At 38.3% G+C, this 22,265-nt stretch overlaps 1 protein-coding gene across 2 annotated transcripts in view; it reads left to right on the top strand.

The window, feature by feature from the left end:
- Window positions 1-22,265, top strand: part of LOC114648547 (melanocortin-2 receptor accessory protein 2-like) — a 64,637-nt gene extending 42,372 nt beyond the window's left edge. For both annotated transcript variants that reach the window (XM_028797636.2, XM_028797638.2), the window contains one exon: window positions 20,954-22,265. In XM_028797636.2, coding sequence (XP_028653469.1) covers window positions 20,954-21,344 — 391 coding nt within the window. In that variant the 3' untranslated portion in view covers window positions 21,345-22,265. The remainder of the gene's footprint in view (window positions 1-20,953) is intronic.

Below are 22,265 nucleotides of genomic sequence, written 5' to 3'. Positions count from 1 at the left end.
TCGGCAATTCAATAACTGAAACTCATCCCTAGGCCATTCCAATCACTTCCCAAAATCTCTATAACAAGTATACAGGACTACAGGGACCCAAAACTATTAGTAGCAACTGACCTAAACTTGTGAAAAATGACAGTCATTTACAGGTCAAACACACACTGTTGTAAAGTGTGGTCTGCAGCTGATTGGCGTCTTTTAAATAAATAATCACTTCACTTGAGTCTTTGTTTTGACCATTGTGGCATGGTGATAGTAGTTCCCGAGCACGTTGTGGGAGTGGATGGCCCTGCACTTAGTGCACAGGTGCAGGATCGCCCGTGACTCTAAGGAGCTGCTGATTGCCACAGCTGTGCCACGTCCCCATTTTAAAAGGGAAGCATGAGTACAAGGGTGGAAAGAAAAGGAAAAAAAAGAGACAAATAGAGCAGAGGTTAAATGACTGGAGAAGAAGCAAGCAGGCAGGAGAGAGAAAGGAAGCAAGCCAATGTAGAGAATGGAAGCAGGTGGATGGGACTACAGCCTCAAGGAGGGGCCATCTCTCAGGAGGGGTCTGTAGGTTACTCCTGTTGAGCGACTTGGGAGCAGGTAGCGACCATTATGCTTTGGAGGTGCTCTCGCCAGTTGGAGCCAATAGCAGCGGTGGGAGTACAGAGCACCCGCACTGGGTGGAACCAGGATTTGCAGAGGTTCGGGTGGAGCAGGGCTTGGTGGTGGCTGCAGATTCCATGGGATTGGTGACGGGGACACAGGCCCAATGAAATAGGTGTCTGAACCTGTTGGTTGAGGTCTCTCTGGGCTGCCAGATCCAAATAAAATAATTTTTAATATAATGAATTAATTAAAAGCAAGTAACATTCCATACAAACAAGTCAAACTTGACAAAACTAAATTCAATTCAACCCCCACCGTGAGAAAGAGAGGAAGGCCAACAGCCAGAGTAAAACTTTAAGAGTAGAAACGAGGGGAGAGAATCCTTTTCCCCAATATAAATGCTTATTCTAATATATTATTAATTAGATCCTGCCAGGTTTTTCAAAAGTTTTGAACAGATCCTCTAAGTGAGAATTAGATGTTTTTTTCAATTTCACATAGTATATAACATCAGCTACCTACTGACTTAAAACAGGTAGAATGGGATTCTTCCATTTGAGGAAGATAAGTCTACATGCTAATAGTGAAGTTGAGGCAATTATAGTTTGTTTGTCCTTCTCCACCTTAAGACCACCTGGAAGTACACCAAACACAACTGTTAATGGATTAGGAGGGATTGTAACAGCAAGGCTGTCTGAAAGGCATTTAAAGATTTTGGTCCAGAATGATGTTCATTTGGTGCAGGCACAAAACATGTGGCCCAGTGAAGCTGGAGCTCGATTACAATGTTTGCAGGTTGGATCTTGGCCTAAAAACATTTTGGACAATTTTAAACAAGATAGATGTGCTCGATAAAAGATTTTAAATTGAATAATTGTATGCTATGTGCATATAGAGTTAGAGTGAATTTTGTTCATGGCTGCCTTCCACTCCTTTTCTGAAATGTTGAGAAAGAGATCCTTTTCCTACTGTACTCTGGGATCTTTGAAAGGAAGGGACTTTAATATGTTTTATATATTACTGAAATGCTGTCTGTGTCCTCGAGACTCATCAATTTTTCTTGATGAGAAGTAGGTGACAGGTGAGGAAAATTGGGCAGATTTTGTTTAGCAAAGATTCTAATTTGGAAATAGAAGAAAAATTGTGTTGATGGGAAGCTAAATTTGGAGTGCAGTTGTTCGTAGGATGCAAAGACGTTATCTATGTATATTTTTCTGTGATTTAATCCCGTATGTTTTCCAAGCATTAAAAACTGTGTGGGTTTGAGAGAGTGGAAAAAGGTGCAGAGGTACCATAGATAAAAGCTTCTATATCCTGAAAAACTTCCTACATTGATTCCATATTCTGAGTGAATGAAGCACAATAAAGTTTGTTAATATATTCACGATAGCTTGTATTTACTGGGGCACAAGGCAACAAATATAAAGTACTGCAGAATTGTATTTCTATTGTAGATCAAGCCTGTATGTGTTCATCTATTTGTGTCAATGTCCAGGATTTTATAGGTTGTATATTTGCTATATTTTGTATATAGCGTCATACTTGCAAGATTTGATCTTAGGCAAAAATTGTTATCTATAAAGAAATAATCAGTTCTTGAGTAACAGTGATGTACTGGTAAGAAGAAGGAATATGCTCTTCAGTTTGGATTTAGAAATGTCCAAGTCTAAGTTGTGATCAATTACAAACTGTGTAATTGTTTTTGTAGTGTTAGATGTTATCACCCAGAAAACCTAGCCAGGTCTGGATTTGAAACACAATTAAAGTGAGTGTTCACATTGGAAATGGATGCAAACACATTTTGGAGGAAGTCTTGCACATCCACATTACAATTAAATAACTTACCCATGACAATCACATATCACCACATATCAAACTGCAAATGAAATTGTACTGTTTTTAAAATTCCCACACCTCTAGGTTTCTTTGTATAGTTGGAGTGGAATATTTGGCCAGTCCAGTCTCTTAGCAAACAAAACTGATCCTTGCTTAATAAGTGTGTCTCCTGAAAAAATACTATGATAACATTTAGACCTGTTAGGTGAGAGAATGCTTTCTTTCTCTTTATTTCGTAATAGAGACCTTTGACATTCCAGCTTAAAAAGTTCACTGTTTGGTTATAGAGACACTGCTTCTGAACATTTGTTGACATTTTGTAGTCTTAACTTAAGGTAGCACATTATTACATAAGACAGCTTTAACTTTAATTTTCAGTTTTGCCAGGACTTATTGCTGTGAAGCCTATTGTTATCTTGGTACTTACAATTGTAAAGGTTAAAGGATAGATTAGAAATAGCTTGCTCTCTTTCTCTCTGCCTTAGAGTAGCCTTGAACATTTTTGTACCTTTTCTGCATCTATTATTTCTGTTAGGGGTAGTTGCAATATGTTCTCATTTTTTGATCATCTCACTGTTTGTCTTATTTACAAGTGCATTTGCATGGCTGTGGCTATGCTGCTTGTGGCTACTATGCTCTATTGCCAAGCACATGGCAGCCATTTTTGTGACATGTGATGCCAACATACATTTCCATTTAAAGATGATTGTGTGCTTTCACAGACACCCATTCATTCAATCAAATACTATCTCAAATAAATCCTGCTACTGTGTGTTAGATATAAGAATTCCATGTCATTTAGAACAGGTTTTGCTTTCTTTGTGTCAAATACAACTGTAGCTTTGAACTTTAGGCCTAACATCATAGATGAAATCCTTACTCAGTTTCTAATCTTCGCCTGTGACCCAACATTGATATTGCTCATCCCATTTGTTTTTTGTTTTTTTATCTTCCAATCATTTTCTTTCCTGATCTTGCTGCAATCATAACAGTCCACATATCCAATTTTTAAAAAATCAACGCAAAAACAGATCCAGGAAAATCCCAATTCCTAAATGGTTAAGAGACTCAAACCTTACAACAAAAAGAGAAGCACAAAAGGGAGTCAATGAACACATCTACAGATGCAAACTAATGCCAAGGCAAATTGGCCATGGCAGCAGGTAGCTTTCAGGTAACTGCAGATTAAATTCTACTTCACCCAAAGTGATATTTTTCAATACATTACTTACCCCATATACTTTGTAGTGATGGCCCTTCAAATAGAGTCCTGGATTTGAATTGAAGACTGGACACTTGACCACTGAATGAGGGTAAGAGGCAGGTGTTCATATTACAGTAAAAGTGCGATTCTGTGTGAAGGGGCTGCCCATTTGTGGACTACTTTCTTTTCTCTGGAATTCTTTATTCAACAATATTTTACCAAAAAATACATGCATTTTGCATGTTGTGAGCATACAGTTGGATGACATATTGTGTGAATTATGTAACACAAGTAAAATTAAATTTTTTTTCTTGGACATTTTTGATACGCTTTGCTGTTGTCCAGCGTTGGATACCATTTGGTCCCATCCTATCAGAATCTTTGTTACCTCTGCTATTTGCAAAAACATGACTACATGGGGTTAGTAATATATATAAAAAAGCATTTTTGTGTGGAGTATTCCTTTAATGCAGTACAAACCAAACCATGAAAAAAGGGGGTGTTGTGATGTGTTACAATTTAATTTTTATTCTGCTCTGCTGTCAAGTTTTTGGTTAACTTTGTCAAGCTTATATGATGTTTTAGAATATGTAGATTTAGACTTTTTTAACAGTTTTCTCATGTGAAGTTTATTTAAAGTATTTGAAGTATTTCTGTATATTTTTTGATGCCAACTTTGTTATTGTAGGTTTTGCCACTTTCAGGAGCAGTTGCTACTGTGTTCATAAATACAGTTGTGCTCATAAGTCTACATACCCTGGCAGAATTTGTAAGATGTGTACCACACTTTAAAGATGACTGATCAGGCAAAAGATGTATTTCGTTTAATTTTAATGGAATCCAAATTAAACTATAAGGCATCACAGAATAGTACAACCATTAAACAAAACATAGTAATAAGGAAAATAATGAGACACTCCCTGTTCAAAAGTTTGCATACCCATAGTTCTTACTACTGTTTATTGCCCCTTTTGGCATCAATGATGGCATGCAGTCTTTATGTGATAGTTGTGGATGAGGTCCTTGATTTTCTCAAGTGGTAGAGCTGGCTAGTCTTCTTGGCAAAAAGCCTCCAAGTCCCATAAATTCTTAGGTTGCCTTTCATGAACTGCAGATTTGAGATCTTCCCAAAGTGGCTCAATGAAATTGAGGTCAGGAAACTGTGATGGCCATACCAGCACCTTCGCTTTTTTCTGCTATAGCCACAGAAGGGTCAACTTAGCTTCATGTTGTAGATCACAGATATGTTGGAAGATCCAAGTGCATCCCATGTGCAGCTTCCGGATTGATGAATGCAAGTTATCCTACAATTTTTTCTGGTACTATGCTGCATTCATCTTGCCATCAATTTTCACTAAGTTACCTGTGCCGCTGTAGCTCACACACCTCCAGAACATCAGAGATCCACCTCCATACTTCACAGTAGGGATGGCGTACTTTTTGCCTTGTTGCATCCACTCCAAACATAGCATTTATGGTTGTGTCCATAACATTCAATTTTGGTCTACTCACTCCAAAGGACTTTTCCAGAAGCTATGAGGCTTGTCTAGATGCTGTTTGACATATTGTAACTGAGCTGTTTTGTGGCGTTGGCACAGTAAAGGCTTTTTTTCTCACAACTCGACTGGGCAGCCCATTTTTGTTCAAGTATCTCCTTATTATGTATCTTGAAACAGCAACATCACTTGTTTGCAGAGAAGCCTGTATGATAGCTGAAGTAGCTTGTGGGTTTTTCTTGGCAGTTCGACAAATGTTCCTGGCAGTTGTGGCTGAAATCTCAGTAGGTCTACCTGACCATGGCCTGGTAACAACAAAATCCCTAACTTTCCGCTCTTTTTTTGTCTGAGTCTGAACACTACTGACAGGCATTTTAAGTTCTCCAGGAAACTTTTTATATCCTTTTACTGATTTTAAACAAATCAGCAACCTTTTCTTGCAGGTCCTTTGACAGTTCTCCTGCTTTCCCCATGACTTGATATCCAGCAAAGTCAGCGAATGACTCTGCATGAATTTAAATTGAGACACTGATTACAATCCAAGAGGTGTGGAGACTCTCCCTTAGTTACCCTTAATTTGAACTTGTGTGTATATTATCAGCCCAAACTTTCAAGGGTATGTGAACTTTTTATCAGGCTATTTGGGTGATTTCAGTTATTAGGATTTAAAAAGGGCACATACAATTATGTGATCGCTTGAGCACACTCCCTAATTAAAAGGAAAGCTTTCTACATGATTATTTACATTTAACAAACAATGGCCAATATTTCACAAATTCTGCCAGGGTATGTAAACTTATGAGCATGACTGTAAATGACCTGGAAGTGATGTCAACAACAAGATGGTATAAATGTCTAGCTGAGCTTTTTCTCATCATTTGAGTTTGTGGAGAAGAAAAGACAAAGAGATTAGCACGTGTTCCTTTAGTTAGTGCTATTAGCAACACGACTTTGGGTTTTGATTTTTATTTTGGTGACAGTTCCATGCTTGACTTCCTTCTTATGAGTCTTTGCTGTGTTTTTGGCTCACGTTTCTTCTTGCAGTTATTCATAAAAAAATCACTGACAACTCTACTGTAGAAACACAGCAAACAGAGAAAAATTAGAAAAAAATTAGATAAGGCAAAGCAAAATTTAAATTTTAATAGTGGAATATTTCATCTACAAAGTATGTGTAAATTTTCTGCAAAGCTTTGTCACAGAAGGGAGTTACATTAAAAAAAAGTAGCGTTAAAAAGCAATGGCAAATATGCCAATTCATTGTAGCCTTTGTCAATTTACAAGCAGAGAAATGCTTTCTAAAAAGCTTTTTCTATTTAAAAAATCTAATTTATATGCATCTGCAGCACTAAGCCATCTTTACATATAGTTGCTAAAAACGATGCATGAATTATGCTTCCCTCAGATATAAATTAGAAAAATGGGATTAGGATAAAGAATGAGCTCACCCAGATGTGAATGTGTGCTTTTAAAAGTCACCTTTCTGCCAGGCACATTTCTAGGTGCCAGAAAAATAATAATATGGTACAGGCCAACGTTACTTAAACTGCTGGAATACCAGTAGATACAAATTTTGATGTTTTTAGTACATTTTGTTTTCATTTCATGGGGCAACACACGAGTGCTGCTACCTCAGAACACCAGCAGAATGGGTTCAAATCCCAAGCTTGGTTACTATTTCAGTGTAGTTTCCATCCTTTCATAATGTCAGCATAAGTTAACTAGTGAGTTGAAATTGGCCTGTTGTTAGTGTGGGTGTATGTGTGAATAAGAGCATCACAATGTAAGAAATTTGACAATTGAGAGGAGACCATTAAGTCCATCAGGCTTCTTTGTGTAGCTAATAGATATGATGCCCCAGTGTCTCATCTGGATTCTTCTTTTCAAGGGTTCTCCTTCAACTACATGTTTTCATAGTTTGTTCCAGAGTCCCACAACTCTTTGTATAAAGTATTGCTTTGTGGCTTCAGTCTTAAATGCACTTCCCCTTAATTTCTACTGATGTCCTCAAGTATTAGATTCACCATTAGGTTGAAAGAATTCTGCTGGTTCTACTTCATCTACACCTTTGGGAATTGTGAAGACTTTGATTAATTCCCCAACCAGTCTCCTCTGTTTGAGACTAAGCAGGCTTCATTCTCTGAGTCTGTCGGAGTAGGACATGGCCTTAATTCCTGCCATACACTTGGTTGCTCTCCACTGCACATCTGCTGTTTTGTCTTGTAGCATGGTAGGCACACAATAGTCCAGGTTCGGTCTGACTAGTACATTATATTGTCTGAGCATAACATCCCTCAAATTATATTTCACAGTTTTTAACAATATAACATTTCATTTGCCTTTTTAATAAATTCTGTACAATATTCTGTGCAAAACCACAAAATCCTTATCATAGTTTCCTTCCTAAATGACAGTATCCCCCATCTTGTATTTATAACTGATGTTGCTGTCACCCACATGTACCACTTTGCACCTTTCAACATTGACAATGTTTTTGTCAAAGAGTTTGCCCAGTTCTAAAGCTTGTCCTGGTCTTTTTGATTTGTTTTTGCTGCCTCCTTAGCATCTGCCATTCCTCCAGTTGTATGATCTGCAGATTTTACATGTTTACTAACTGTATCTAAATGTATCTCATAATATAAGTCAGAAAAGGTAACAATCCAAGGACAGACCCCGGGATACTCCACCGATGACCTTACTCCACGAGGAGTTTTATCCTCTTATCTGTACTCTTTGTCTCCTGCCAACTTGAGATCCAGTTTTGTAGGTCACCTCTGACAGCAACAGCTTTTATTTTCAGAATTAATCTGCGGTGTAAGACTGTAACAAAGGCTTTTTAGAAGTTTAAGTAAATTATGATGTATGCTTTGCTGTTGTCAACTACTGCAGTGGCTTGCTCAAAAAAGATTGGTTTGTGAAGATCTTCCTCTCATAAACAAATACTGGCTGTTACTTGGTGTTTCTGTGGATTTATTTTTTGTCACACTTACAAGACAAATTTCTACAATTTTATGTTTTTCTAAACATGATAATTAATTATATTTTACTTATGGTAAAACTATAAGCATTGTTGATTACAAGATATATCAATAAATCATCTGTGGTTTAAGGCTTGTATTTTTTTTTACTCTTTACCCATGTATGTGTCTGTAAACCTAATCAAGGTAAATCTACTCAATACATATGTTAAGGCCAACACCCGAAATCTGCCAAACCGGGAAATGGCCAATGTCGCTGTAAATTTCCTCGATTTCAGGATTTGGCCAGCCAGTTTGCAAAATAGCACGGGTGATCGGCCAAAGACGGAAGAAAAAAGGCATGAGCAGCGATTTGTTGCACACTTACTAGTGCAATTGCATCGAGTGTAGCCTTGGTGGCTCTTGTTCAGTAAATGGATGCCGCTGGGTTGTTTCATAATAATTAAGATTAGGTATTAAGTAGGTTTCACATTTCTGTTATCATTTTAGCCCTAAAATAGTGACTTAACATCAGTTACCTATTTTATTGACCTTAAGGTTAGTGTTTGGGCGAGGGGAAGGCCGTCTAAAGTGGCGTCCACTTTCTGAACAAGACCCGCCTTGAGCAGTTTCTCGTGTGGAATGGAAAACTCACTTCTGAATCTGCATCTGAAATTTTTTAAGTATCTTCGCACCTTGAGCGGACTTCGCAAATGGTCAGCCAAAGTAGCATATACCCTGGTCATTTCTAATAATTCGGACTTTGGGAAACAGCCGGCCAATTCGGGAACTGGCCGAACTTCGGGTTTTGGCCATAACATATATAAAATCCTAAGCCTAAAAGTGCAATGATTTTATGTCACGTTTTTATGTCACGTTTTTTTTTCCAGCTTTAAATCGGGCTTATTTTAAAACCTACATATATATGTATGGATGTCTTCTAAATAAAGGCTGTGTCTATTGATCCTTGCTATTTTAAACAGGCCTGTATCTTAAAATCACAATGTCCACTCTGGAGTAAAGGGATTAGCAAACTATGCAGGATAAGGGCAGCTAAACAATTTACATCTTAATGTATGAGAACAAGGATTTTAAACTTGTCTCTGAACTTAATTGGAAGTCAGTGAAATTATTTAACAACTGGACTTATCAGGTCATACTTAGTAGTTCTAGTTTTGATCTTTGCTAACATGTTTTCAACTATCTTTAGAGTAGCAAGACAGTGATTTGAACATTCTAACCACAAGGCATTACAGTAGTCAATTTGCTTGAGACAAATGAGCTTCCTTAAATAAGGAAGTAAGGCATCAGACACAGCAGTTGAAATTTATGAGGCAATAACAAAAGTAAACATAAACTTTACACCGATAATAATTTCTAGGAAGATAAACAACTCATTTACAATTTATAATTACATTTCATTATCAATCCAAATGTGTTTTTGCTCTGCGCAGGAAACAACCCCACCTATCACTGGTACACTACACTGGTTCTAGTTTTCACAGCTTAATTATATTAAATTAATAATTAGAACACGGCTTTTCAGTGTGTCTATACTATATTCTTGTCTAGCTGATGCTTATAAATAATTGTATGTGAAAAATTATTGCTGTTTCTCTATATATGAATAAATCTCTGCAAAATTTATCTTCATTTTTGTCTATACGTCACTTTAATTTTCTATTTAAATAGGTTAACATATTCAGATATGGTTGGAGGGTGGCAAATCGAAGCACCACCCCACCACGAATGACACGAATTCTAGCTACAGCCCTGTTACAATATATATTTATGCTTTCCTCCAGATAGAGAATTTGGCAACCCACAAGGACAAATTAAAGATTTGTATATTTTGACCGAGAGATGAGATTGTTCAGAGGTTATACAGTATACAGAGTTCACTAAAGATACCTCAAAAGACCTGTGTTATAAAAAAAACATCAGAGTTCAAAACAAGTCCACATCTACTTCCACTCTGCATGGGAGACTCTTGTTGCTCCTCCTTTATCTTATACAGTTTGCGATTAGAATTGTGGTGCTCAGCAGAAAGATGGAGGCTGAGAAAGAGAGAAAGCTTAGCTGATGTCACCAGAAAGTGCTTTGTTTGCAGTACTTACAGGCAGTCTTTCCACAAATGAAAATGAAGATTCTTATTTTGCTCTCACTATAGAGAAACTGCTCCTAAGGGTCTTTGTAATCCAAATATTGTGTGTTCTTGTCTGGTCGCCAGCAATTACGACAGTACAAAATGGATTGTGGTGTGATTCCATGATAAAAAACACTTGGTGTTGCTGGCAGGATTACTGCTGTAGGCAGGTGAATTACGGTGGATTCCACGATAAAAATGATTATTATTATTATAGTCATGAACTTGAAGTTCAAAGCACTAAAGAGTTTCAAAAACACTTCTAAAAATGCCCACTGAGAGGGATTTATGATCAAACCCCAGACAAAGGATCTCATTAAAACAATAGACTTATTTCACAAAAGAGCTTCATCAAACTGTGAAGCTTGGAAGACCAAAAGGGCATACAATGAGTGCAAACAGCAATCCCAAAAGCTACCAAGTCCCAACACAGAAATCTAATGGTGAAGTAAAAAAACAACAAAATGGTCAACGATCCAGAAAATCACACAAGCACAAGGCACGGAAAAATCTCAAACACTCTACACTCCCTAGCGCATTTAGGATGAACCACCAGGAACAGTGGGAAACCCTTGGCTTTATAGGCTTAAGGACTGTGGCCCCACCTCTTGGGGAACCACCCATAAGACACAAAGTACGTAACATAAGCATAGAAAACAAAGCAGATACTTGACAAAAGTAATGTTAACATAAATAAATTACATAAAAATGAACAAAAAGGACATCAAACAAAGAATTGAAACCCAGCCCAGGGAGGAGCTCTAGCTGAAATATAACAGTTCTTATTTCATAGACTCTACTGTAGCAGTTATACTTTTGCTAGTAGCTCATTACATCTGCTGTATGCTTCAAGTAAATGCCGCATGAACAAACAGCTCTTTTTTCTTGTTCCACTGCAGCCTCTTCTTCATCTTTCTCCTCTTTCTAACTCTCTACTGGAGATCTGAAGGAGCCACAAATATCAAAGTAGAGCATCTGATGCAAAGCCATAATACAGTATTATTAGAATGCTTTATTAAGGAAAATAAAGAGTGCGGCACTGGGTTTTCTTTGTCTGTAATTTGTTTCTCATGCAATGTTACTGTTTGTTTCAGGGCCAGTACACTGCTTCTTGACCTCAGATTTAAACTGTAGTAATTTATTTGTAGTTATATATGTTTATTTTTATTAATAAAGGGTGTTTAAATTATGTTTTAATATTTTTTTGAAGGCTTTGGTGATACTATTGAGGATTATATCATGATAGACTCCATTCTGTGTTGTTTTCTTCCCTAGGTACCTCCATATTATTGTTAACAATGGCACTGTTTCCAGTCATGCGATCAGCTGCAGGTTGTGCATGTCATTGTCCTAAAACAATTCATGAAGATCATTAGGAATACCATATATACTCACGTATAAGTCAGGTCTTGAAACCAGAAAAATCGATCATAAAATCAGACCCCATGTTATACACTAAAAATACAACACTTTTTTTTTTTTTTAACACCTTCTTGCTTCCTCCAATCTTGCACCAGTTTCTCAGACACATTGAAGTTTGTTGCAGCTACACAGTTAACAATTTCTTTCGCCACTTCAACGACTTTTAATTTAAAACCAGCTTCATATTTTCTTCTGATCGAATACACCATCGTAGATAAGGGATGCTCTTACGATAAAGGTGTATGAGGGTTTGAGATACAAAAAACACAAAACAGTGCAAACGTTGCTTCGAAATTGTTTGGGTATTACCGTGTGGTCATGTAGGCAAAACACATAGAAAAAAAAGGCAGTGCGCTACGTGGTTACTCTCTCAGGTGGGCATTAGCATATCATAATCTCTTTGCTCAATAGCGTGAGTTTTCTGCATTTGACTTATACGACCGACATTATAAAACCCCAGAAATTATACTGTACAATCAAGCCCCGACTTATACACAGGAGAACCTAAACGCGAGTATATACGGTAATTATGGAGCTGACCTCCTCTGGTTTGAGATTTCTACTTTCATTTGAGTCCAACATTTCTGGTTGTTAGCATTTTCGTCTTTTGGCTCTGACCCTTGCTTGCTTGAACAACTACTCTTATGGTTTCTCCTCTGGCTGTTGTCCTTTTGGAATGACCATTTTTTCTATCATATTTGGCCATAATGTAAGAGCACTGGCAAGTAGGTTGGGGAAGGTCACTTCTCATGTGAAAATTGGTACAGTTTTTCAGTTTTTACTCTGCATACATGTCATTTCCTAAGTACAGTAATTGCTTATTGCTATGTAAGCAGTTGCCACTTTCTTTTGCTGCTATTTTGTTTGATTGCTGAGTTTGTATGAAGGTCATGCCAAAAGTAAGGAGCATATTTGAATAACCACACTGAAATGCATCACACTGCAATTAGTACATCTTTGCATCATGTCATACCTAAATGAAAAATTAAATTGCCAGCCTCAATTAATGATGATATTGTTTCAGCTACGTTCAGTGACCTACTTTCTTGTGAAGGAGAACATACTACATGGCATTAATATAAAACTTCAAGCTTCATTTAGATATGTCTACATGGGTACGAACAGTGTCAGATGCCGGGTAAAACACTGCAAAGACTGGAACACAGATATCACTAATTAACTCCATACTGGTCACTCATGAACCGCTTATGTCGAGAAAAACAATGAAAAAAAAATGCTAAGAAACTGGATACATGACAATCAGAAAATTGCTACAAGAAACTTGACTGGAGTACCAATTGATCTGTTTTCACTTTGTTGGACTGGAAACGTTACATATAAAGATGCAATCAACTGCCAATTCTTATTCATTGCACTTCAGATCATTTTCCAGCCAGGCTCTCTTCTATTTAGCCAATGTCACATTATGTGACTTCTAGTTGTGGGATATGTCAGATTTGCTGATGGCAGTCACTAATCGCATTGCAGGACCATGTCACTTTACATGACTGAAATTCACAGTTTACTGACTGTTTACTGACCTTCCAGGCTGTTTAATGAGCTGACTGATGGAGCCCATGCTGTACAAAGGGTTCACAGCTACAAGGAGTTCAGCCACAATCTCGATTCCTTTTTTTTTCCCATTCTGTCATGGTATGTAAAATATGAGACATCAGACTGATTTTTGAGGTCTGAAACACCCGTGTTCTTTAATCCTCATCACAGTATTCTATTCATTGTATCTCCGGATGAGCATTCATTGGCTGTCAGTACTTGTGCACACAGAGCCCACCCCTATGACTAAAGACAAAATCCAACATGTTTGATTTTATCGGAGCGAGTCGTGGACTAGTTAGAGTGAGTCGCTAGGCATGTAGCACTACGCAACTGGCTTCACGTGAGCACACAGTCAACTGCCTTACATAAATGAAAGCTATGACTGAAAATCACTGGAAAACTCCCATAATGTGACATAGGCTATAGTTTTTTTTTAGAAATTCCTTTTTCCACAAAGAATTTAAGACATGAGGTCAATTTCCATTTCACAGTTACTCTGGTGTCACAATGAGAGGTGTTTTTGTGTCATCATGTCTGTGTATGAGTGCTCTTTGATGACTAGCAACACATTCCATCTCTACATCTACCACCGACAGTCTAGCCCCACCTTGCTGCAATCATGAAAATTTTAGATTCAAAACGTTTGTTGGTTTACTAGGCCCCCGTACCTCAAGACCAAGCCATATGAACCAACTAGGTTTTGGTTTTAATGGCACCATAATAATGGGACAGCAAATGTAATGTTCACTGTGGCACCATAATAATAGAAGCTTTCTCGTTACAATATATACACCATTAGCTAATGTTAATTTTTTTTTTACTTCTTTGCCTTAACCTCCAGTGGTACTTAGAATGCAATTTATGAAAGTAGCCAGCTTTGAAAGTGGTTGAATGAGTTTCATTTTCAACTTCTCTTTTAAAATTATTTTGCTTGTTGAATGGCACTGTTGAAAGCACAGCAGTATTTCAATAATGTTCAGACAAGGAGAGTATTGGCATTATGCTAAAGCCAAAGACAATCCCTGGTGCTTGGTATAAGCAAAATAGGGCATTTCTGTTCTTATTCGTAATGTGAAAAATATGTAAAAGTGTAAAATGAATATGGATATTTTTAACACTCACTTTATTAAATATATGGCATGATGGCAAATTTTTTTTCTGTTTTTTGCTGAGGTGAAAAACGAATCATTTATTTATAACAAAATGAATGCAGCGTTCTGTTTAGTTATGCACAGCTGCCTTATTATCACTAATGAGGTGGCAAAATGAATCACCATTTCTCAGGTGGTATGCAAATATCCTAATTAATATTACAAGAAGAGTTGCTCTGGGCAGCAGAGATGTATCTCATAGCTGCTGCTCAGTGCAATTAAACCAAAATATTAGCCCTTACTGTAGCAAAAGAGCAACTGTTGAAAAGAAGATTACATTCTAATTGCAAATTCACTCCTCCTAAAAACACCATTCAAATGAAAGCTATTGTGCACATTGTGGCAGGAGGCTAGGGGCCAGACCCAGCCAGGACGCCTGGAAGGACCGGAAGGAGATCTATACGTCCCCCGGGCCACGAGGGGGCAACCACCCGGGATAGCAAGGGGACCACGGAGTAGTAGCAGGTAGGCTCAAACCCATGGGGGCTTGGGGCTACCCCCAGGGAACACCCCAAACCTCATAAAGCCTGGGAGATCTACACTTCTGCCACACCTGGGAAGGTGGAGGAAGAACATCAGCGAGCACCCGGAACACGTCCGGGTGACTATAAAGGGGGCCACCTTCCTACAGTCGAGGAGCGAGAGTCGGGTGCTGGAGGAGGACGAAGCTCCAGTGATAAGAGGAAAGGTGGCCCACGGACGATTACAGGCCTATGGAAGGGTGGTTTGGTGTTGGAAGCTCTGTGTGTGTGCAGGACTTGTGTCTTGGGGGACCTTTTCATGAATAAACGTGTGTGTTTTAAGAACTGCCGGTGTCCGTCTGGTTGTGTCTGGGCTGATCATCTCACAACATTTTATTTATTAAAAATTAATACCTTCTATACAGCCACATGTTAATTCATGATACAGATTTATACGCACATGATCTTACTGACTACGCTGTTGTTTTGCTGTGGAAGAATCCAATGATGACCTGGTCCTCACTCTAGAACTTCACCCGTATTACTAACCTTTGACTCCTGCTCTATTAAGTCAACATCTACCAGCCTGTCACGGAGATTTAGCTGCAGTCTGCAGCACCACTACTTGTGGTGACCGTCAGGATGATCTTGGCTACATCTATGGTTAAAATAACCCTCTTTAACCCTCTCTTATCTCTAGACCCTAGACAGATTATTAGGAAGAGTTTAGCAAATTAAAATGTTTATTCTTTTACCCACTAAATATAGAGTAAGATTTTTTAAACTAAGATTCTTAATGTGCCAAAAGCAGAAGCAGAGCAAATGGATATGACAGTAACAGTAAAACCTGGATGAGTGGCAGCACTTCTTTCTAGAAGTCCAGGAAGCTAATGTGCCTTGATATCAGGTGGCTCATTTATTCTTTTCTTGTGCTTCTTGAGCTTCTTCTGACAGGTCTTTGATACAATGTGGCCTCTAGAGAAATACAAATAGAAAGAGACAGACAAGGAAATGCTAGCATGCCCTAAATTTTTGACAACTTTGTTTTTCCTTACCGTATCACTTGAACCAGTGGAGTGTCATAGTTTAGAGGCCAACTCCCTTCCCGTGCTCTGGTCATATACCTCTGGACCAGTCCTGGTTATCTATGGTAATCTATGTTCTTGAGCCTTCTGCCAATCAGCATTCCATCCCTGGCCATGGTCTAGGGTAAAACATTTTTTTGTCTTTCAGCCCCCAACTTGTTGTTAATGTGTCAAGTCAGATGACTGCAAATTCCTGTTTTAACTGTTTCTGCCCAATTACGTAGTGAGCAGAGTAAGCAGGCAAGGTCTTATTATATGAACAGTATAATGACTAAAAATTCATGGTGCAAAGATTTTTACTTTAAAATCTTAGTTTTTGTTTCTTTCTAACACATACTGTATCGCTATAAAAGTACAAGTACAATAGCCTGTTACAATATTTGAAAGCTGATACACCAAACAATTGCTCAAAAGTTCTCCTCTAATCCCAACTGTCCATCCTCATTTCAGGTGCCATGATAAATACGAGTGGATTTCATACCTGGTAACAGAGCTGCAAGTATTATCATCAAGATCATATACATACAGACACTGTGTGTTTTCTGAAACTACATGGTCCAACATAAGTTGGCCTACGGGGAAGAACCAAATGAAGAACAATCCAAATAGCACACTCATGCTGTTTCCAAATAGATGTAGAGTGCAAAGTATGTTTTCTAATGAACATCAGTGGGACATATCCAGGCATACCAGGCCTTAAGAATGTAAACTGGCCTTTGAAACATAAAATATAACCTCACAAGCATTGAAGGAACTGGTGCTAAGATGTTAAAAAAATAATGTTTGGATGTAGTCAGACTCATCTCCATGAATAGCATTGGCACCTTCAGCCAGGCCTAAATTAGAATTGCCCCACAGGAGAGGAGGTTTGGCAATGCTTGCATTTTCCCCACTGGGTGCTGCATAGTTGGACTTTCCACCAGTGGATAAGAACATTGTCTCAATGAAGTTTCAAGTAGGGAGAAAGAAAAGGTTTAGCCTAATAGCTACTCCAAGTATTCAATACTTTTAGAGACAGAGGATTTGGTATTTAAAAAGTTTGGATGCTTGGTGGTATACACTTCAACTCAAAATATAATAAATTATACAAACAAAATTTCAAAGGCTTAGGCTTTCCTACTTAATCTAGCCACCAGCCTATTCTCCAAAATGGACCTTTCCCCAAACAAGGAGACAAAAAAAGGGGAAAGCCCTGACTCAGAACAATCCTTAATAATCCTAAAAAAATGCATAAAAGGAGGAGAGGAAATGGTAAAATTCTCTGGTGCAAATATAATTAAAGTTCTATGCAATACTGTAGTTAAAAGTATATTACAGAGAAATATACTTTCAAAAAACAAAAGAAATGCAAAACATTACCAAAAAGTATTTGTCTAAAAAGCAACCAAGGGCAAAAAAGCCATTCTATAATCCAAATCCTTTGTACACCAAAGTGAGCAAAATAATAAAAAAAGCCAGAAAAATCCAATACTACCAAGTGATGAATACAAAGCAAAATTTAGTGCCAGTCTGGAGAACTTGACCCTCTACCTAGAATACAACGGTAAAGAGCAATACTCCAGCTGAATCTTCATGCTGGCCCTGCCACCAGGGACTCTGTATAAAAGGGACAGGACACGTAAGAAAAACACTAATTCTAAAATAAGCCTAACACATATATAATAAATAACTAGGAAACACAGTAATATTCAAAACATAACATACAAAAGAACAAAAAACAAAATACTGTAAATGGCATAATGTACAGGTCAGGTCAGGTTGGGGAGCATGCACTGGTACAGCACATTGCTTCACCCTCCACATGACAAAACAGATCAGGATCCTGGTTGGCAACACCCCAGGCAGATAAGCGGTACAGTTCCACCCTCTGAAAATGACCATCTATCTGCTGCAGCCAGGTGTTACATAGGTGTCTCCTTGGCCTGGTCCAGTCGCTCAGGCCCTCAACAATGAGGATCCTGTGAGCCGGATCACCCTTGGGGAATCGCGCCCCATGGCTGTAGTGCCATAACTGATGCTCCCTCACAATAAAGATAATGTGCCTCAATTGGGACTTTGTGACCAAACGCTCAATCGACACAAAGTCAAACCAGCAGTACCCAAAGATTCTCCAAAGAGATACAGTATTGAAGGAGTCCAGTCTTCGTCGCAGGTTGAAAATAATGTACAATATGATAATATTTAGAGAATAACAAAAAGATCACAAAATATGAAGCTACACTTATGCCAGAGTTGAGACCCTGGTTAAAACATGAAACATAAAATAAAGCAGTGTCAATGAATCAAAAATGTGGATGTGAGAGGGCTCAAACAGGCAAATGATCCTCTGGATAGACCTAAAAGGCCTTAACGGATAATCAGGGTATGCTGGGTACAACTCTCCTCAACGTTTTCTGAATGTCAGGAAAAGTCAGGTGCATGGATTTGGAAATGATCCCATTCTTTAAGGTAGAGGTAACTAAAAGGAGTTAATGTGAAAAAACTTGTGTCTGTTGAGGTGGCAAACCTAGGAGACTTTGGTGGCTATTAGTGTGACCAGGTAGCTGTGATGATGCAGGTTAGCTCCATGCTTCCACTTCTGTTTGGGAGCCACATGAACCTGCCACCATCGATAGTCATAACCGATTTGAGCTGGGCAAATGAGGACACACACATGCACATGGGTACAAAAAGTGTTCCTGTGCTTTTATTAAAATCAAACCAAAAAAAAACAGTTTCCAAATAAATAGTGCAGTGCATCAAAACGTCTTCAATAAATAATTCCATAAAAACTAAAAATGTGGAGGTTAAAGTATCCATATAAATAATTCCATTAAAATTGAGGTTAAAATCACTAGGCAGGACATACCGGTAGTCTCTTAAACACTCCTGGTGCTTCTTCTAAAACTGATGTCTCATTTGCTATCACTGCATGGGATGTTTCAGCAGAGTAGATGCACAACCAACAGGCACAGCCAACCTTTTCTTCCAGGCTCAGGTCTCTACCATCCATGGCTCCCAGCGGGGCTCCCTACCCGAGCCTCACATCATTCTGTGCGTCTCCTGCTTCCTATGCGTGAGTAAGCTCCAGGTTACTCCAGTTACTCCAAAGCGGCCCTCTTCAGCCCCTGAGCGATGGCCTTATTCTGCCCCAGGAGGCTCTCCTCCTGACTGCCTGCCTGCTCTCCCCCACACCAGCTTCTCCCCAATCCTTCCTTTGTTTCTCTGTCATTTCCTTTTTAATCATCTCAGTTTTTATTTCCCCTCTCTTTTTTCTTTTCCGTCCTTTCTTCCCCCCTTCTGATGTGCAACTTCCTGTTATATTTGGCCTGCCTAATAGGGTGCAGGTGTGACGAGCCGCTCCTTCCGAGGCATGAATGAGTCACCTGACTGACACTCACATTCACAGGTGTGTGTGTGCGCGCAATCAGCCAGGCATCTCAGCCATCTCCATAGCGAAGCGCACTTGCACACACCCACTCCCAATTGGACACTTCATATTATGGGGCACGATTATTTATTTAAAATCTGCACAGTGCCATGGGCCACTTATAACAGTAGCTTGCCCATAACATACAGTATATTGCTGATTGTTCACCACTGTCCTTCCTGTTCTTCTATGCTCTTCTACCAGCCACTCGGCAGCAGTTCATACAAATCTGGAGCACAATGCCACTTGACAACTGAAATCCAGTTACCCCAGTGCAACCACATAAGTCGTCAGTTTCAGTGCAATCTGTGACAGGGCATATTTCAGCCCAACTTGTGTCCTGTACAGAGTAAAATGTCCTTCAGTCTTGTCTCTGTTGGGTTTTAATCAAGTGAAACCCGTCTGAAGCCACGTATATAATGTGTTGTGTTATGAAGTACACATATATTGTATATGATCGAAAGCAGACACAAAGCATGCATCACTAATGTGCTGGAATTCCTTGAGGAAGCAGCAAAAGCATACAGTAAGAGAGAAGGATATGAGATTATGTACTGTATCTTGAATTTCAGAAGACATTCAATAAGGTGGCACATGAAAGGTTACTGATCAAACTAAAAAAATAGGGAATTAAGGTGCAGTGTGTAGATGGGTACAAAACTGGTCTCAAACACAGGAAGCAAAGGTGCAGGGAACCTTTTCATAATTAGATGACATTTTAGATGTCATTCGGGGATCAGTGCTGAGGCCACTGCTCTTTTTAATATACATATAAGCTTTGCTGATGCTACCAAACTAGGAGGAAGGGCAGATAATGTAGAGTCAGCTAAATTGTTAAAGAGATTTGGACAGCATACAGGCTTCAGCAGATTTGTGGAAGATGAAATTTAATGTAGGGTATTATGTAAAAGAAGTAGACAGATTTGAATACATAATGGGAAATCTGAAAATTGTACACCTTTTGAGAAGGGTTAGGAATCAAACTACTCACTATCTACAGCCATACAATATATAAGAATGATCAAGAAAGCTAAGAGGATTTTAGGTTGTGTGTCACATATGTAGAGTGCAAGACAAGGGAGGTTATGATGGAGCTTTATAACACACTAATGAGGCTTCACCTGGAGTACTGTGGGCAGTGTTGGCCTCCATATTACAAAAAAGACATAACAACACTAGAGAAAGCCCAGAGGAGAGCAACTAGGCTGATTCCAGGACTAGGAGACATAAGCTATGAGGAGAGCTGAACCTTTTCAGTTTAAGCAAATGGAGATTAAGAGCTGATATGATCAAATGTTACTAAATTATGAAGGGAATTAGTACAGTGGGTACCGGCTGTTACTTTAGAATTATGTCTGCAACAGCAACACAGGGACATGACTGGAAATTTGTTAAGCTCCGATTTCACAAAAATGTTAAAGATTTTCTTCATGCAAACAACCATAGACACATAATAAATTAAGAAGTAGTGTGGAGGATGGAAGGACTTCAGGGTTCTTTAGATCTTGACTTGATGCTATTTTGGATATTGGTAGTTAATAGGTTGGATAAACTTGTGGGGATGAATGTTCTGTTCTTGTCACAGTTGATCTATTCTAATATTCAATCTATCTAATCCTATTTCTTCTTCTTTTAAACCAGAAACCCAGAGCCTTCTACGAAACGACATTGTCTCCACAGCTTTGCTGTCAATTTTAGCCACCATCGTGAATCTGAGAAGGAATCATCTCAACATTTAGAGGAGGCTCGCTCCCTTTTCCACTGTTACATTAATGAAGTTGATCAAATAGACCGGACAAAGAGGGCTATTAAGCCTCTGAACATGGATCATACCAGTCTTCACATCCAGGACAGCCTGGTAATATCGAAACTCAATGAGGGAATGGATTGTCTTACAAAATTCAACATTCCAAACTTTGTGAATTCAGAGCCAAGCTCAATGCTGGGAGATGACGACTTGCTTATCTGTGAACAGCCAATTATTATGGACAGTGATGCTAAACTGAAAAGTCCACGTGAAATCCTCAGCTGAAAAAACATAAACCAGAGTTTATAGCCAATGATTTTAAAATGCTTATGAAAAATCTTAAAAATGTGTTTATACTTTGTTAATGTTACCATTTTGATTTTTTGTAAATGTCACTGTTTGATTAAGTGGCTTTAAGAAGATATGGATATCATCAGTGTACCAAATTCACAGTGACATGAACAAAGTAAGCATGAACTGCTGGAGATCCTTCACCTTAAAGTACTACTTTGCTCCACACAATACTTCAGTTCACAAAGCTTTAATACTTATGGACAGAGAACATGCCAGATATCTGTATTAAAAGTGTACTATAAAATTTGAAAGCTTTTGAGATGCATTTTATGATTTCCGTTTTACACAGTGCGTCAATGAATATTAAGGCTCATTTTGTAGTGCTGTTCTAATAATCAAAATCCCACTAGCAAAAGAAACAAAACAAAACTTTTAGCTTACAATTATATACAAATTATTAACCCGAGGTACCTATTAAACAAGGATCATCAGGAGCAGCACAATACATGAACATTATTGACACATTCAGTACTAAAAAATAATTTTGCAAAAATGTACATATTCAAAATAAAGGAAAAAGATAATTGCTGCAGCACTGGAGGTCTTGGGGTCTTGGCATTTAAAAGTTAAACACTGTTGGGATTGTGGTTCTTTTTGCCTTTTCACTTTTGGACAGCAGAACAATATAAAACATTACAATCATTTGCTTTTTCTGATATCTGTTAATCAAACCATCATCTTAAGGGATAAAAGAACCAAAGGTCTCAATTTAAACAGAAATGGTGTTAACTATTCTTGGAGACGAAAATAAAGAGCTATGTGCAAATGAGGCTGTTCACAGTTTGAAAACCATCAAGGATGACCAACATTTAATAAATCTTATATTTTATTTCCAAACCTTAAATAATAAAA

The sequence above is a fragment of the Erpetoichthys calabaricus genome, chromosome 3 (genome assembly GCF_900747795.2).
Source record: "Erpetoichthys calabaricus chromosome 3, fErpCal1.3, whole genome shotgun sequence".
NCBI lineage: Eukaryota > Metazoa > Chordata > Cladistia > Polypteriformes > Polypteridae > Erpetoichthys > Erpetoichthys calabaricus.
This window is presented reverse-complemented; position numbering and strand designations above follow the sequence as displayed.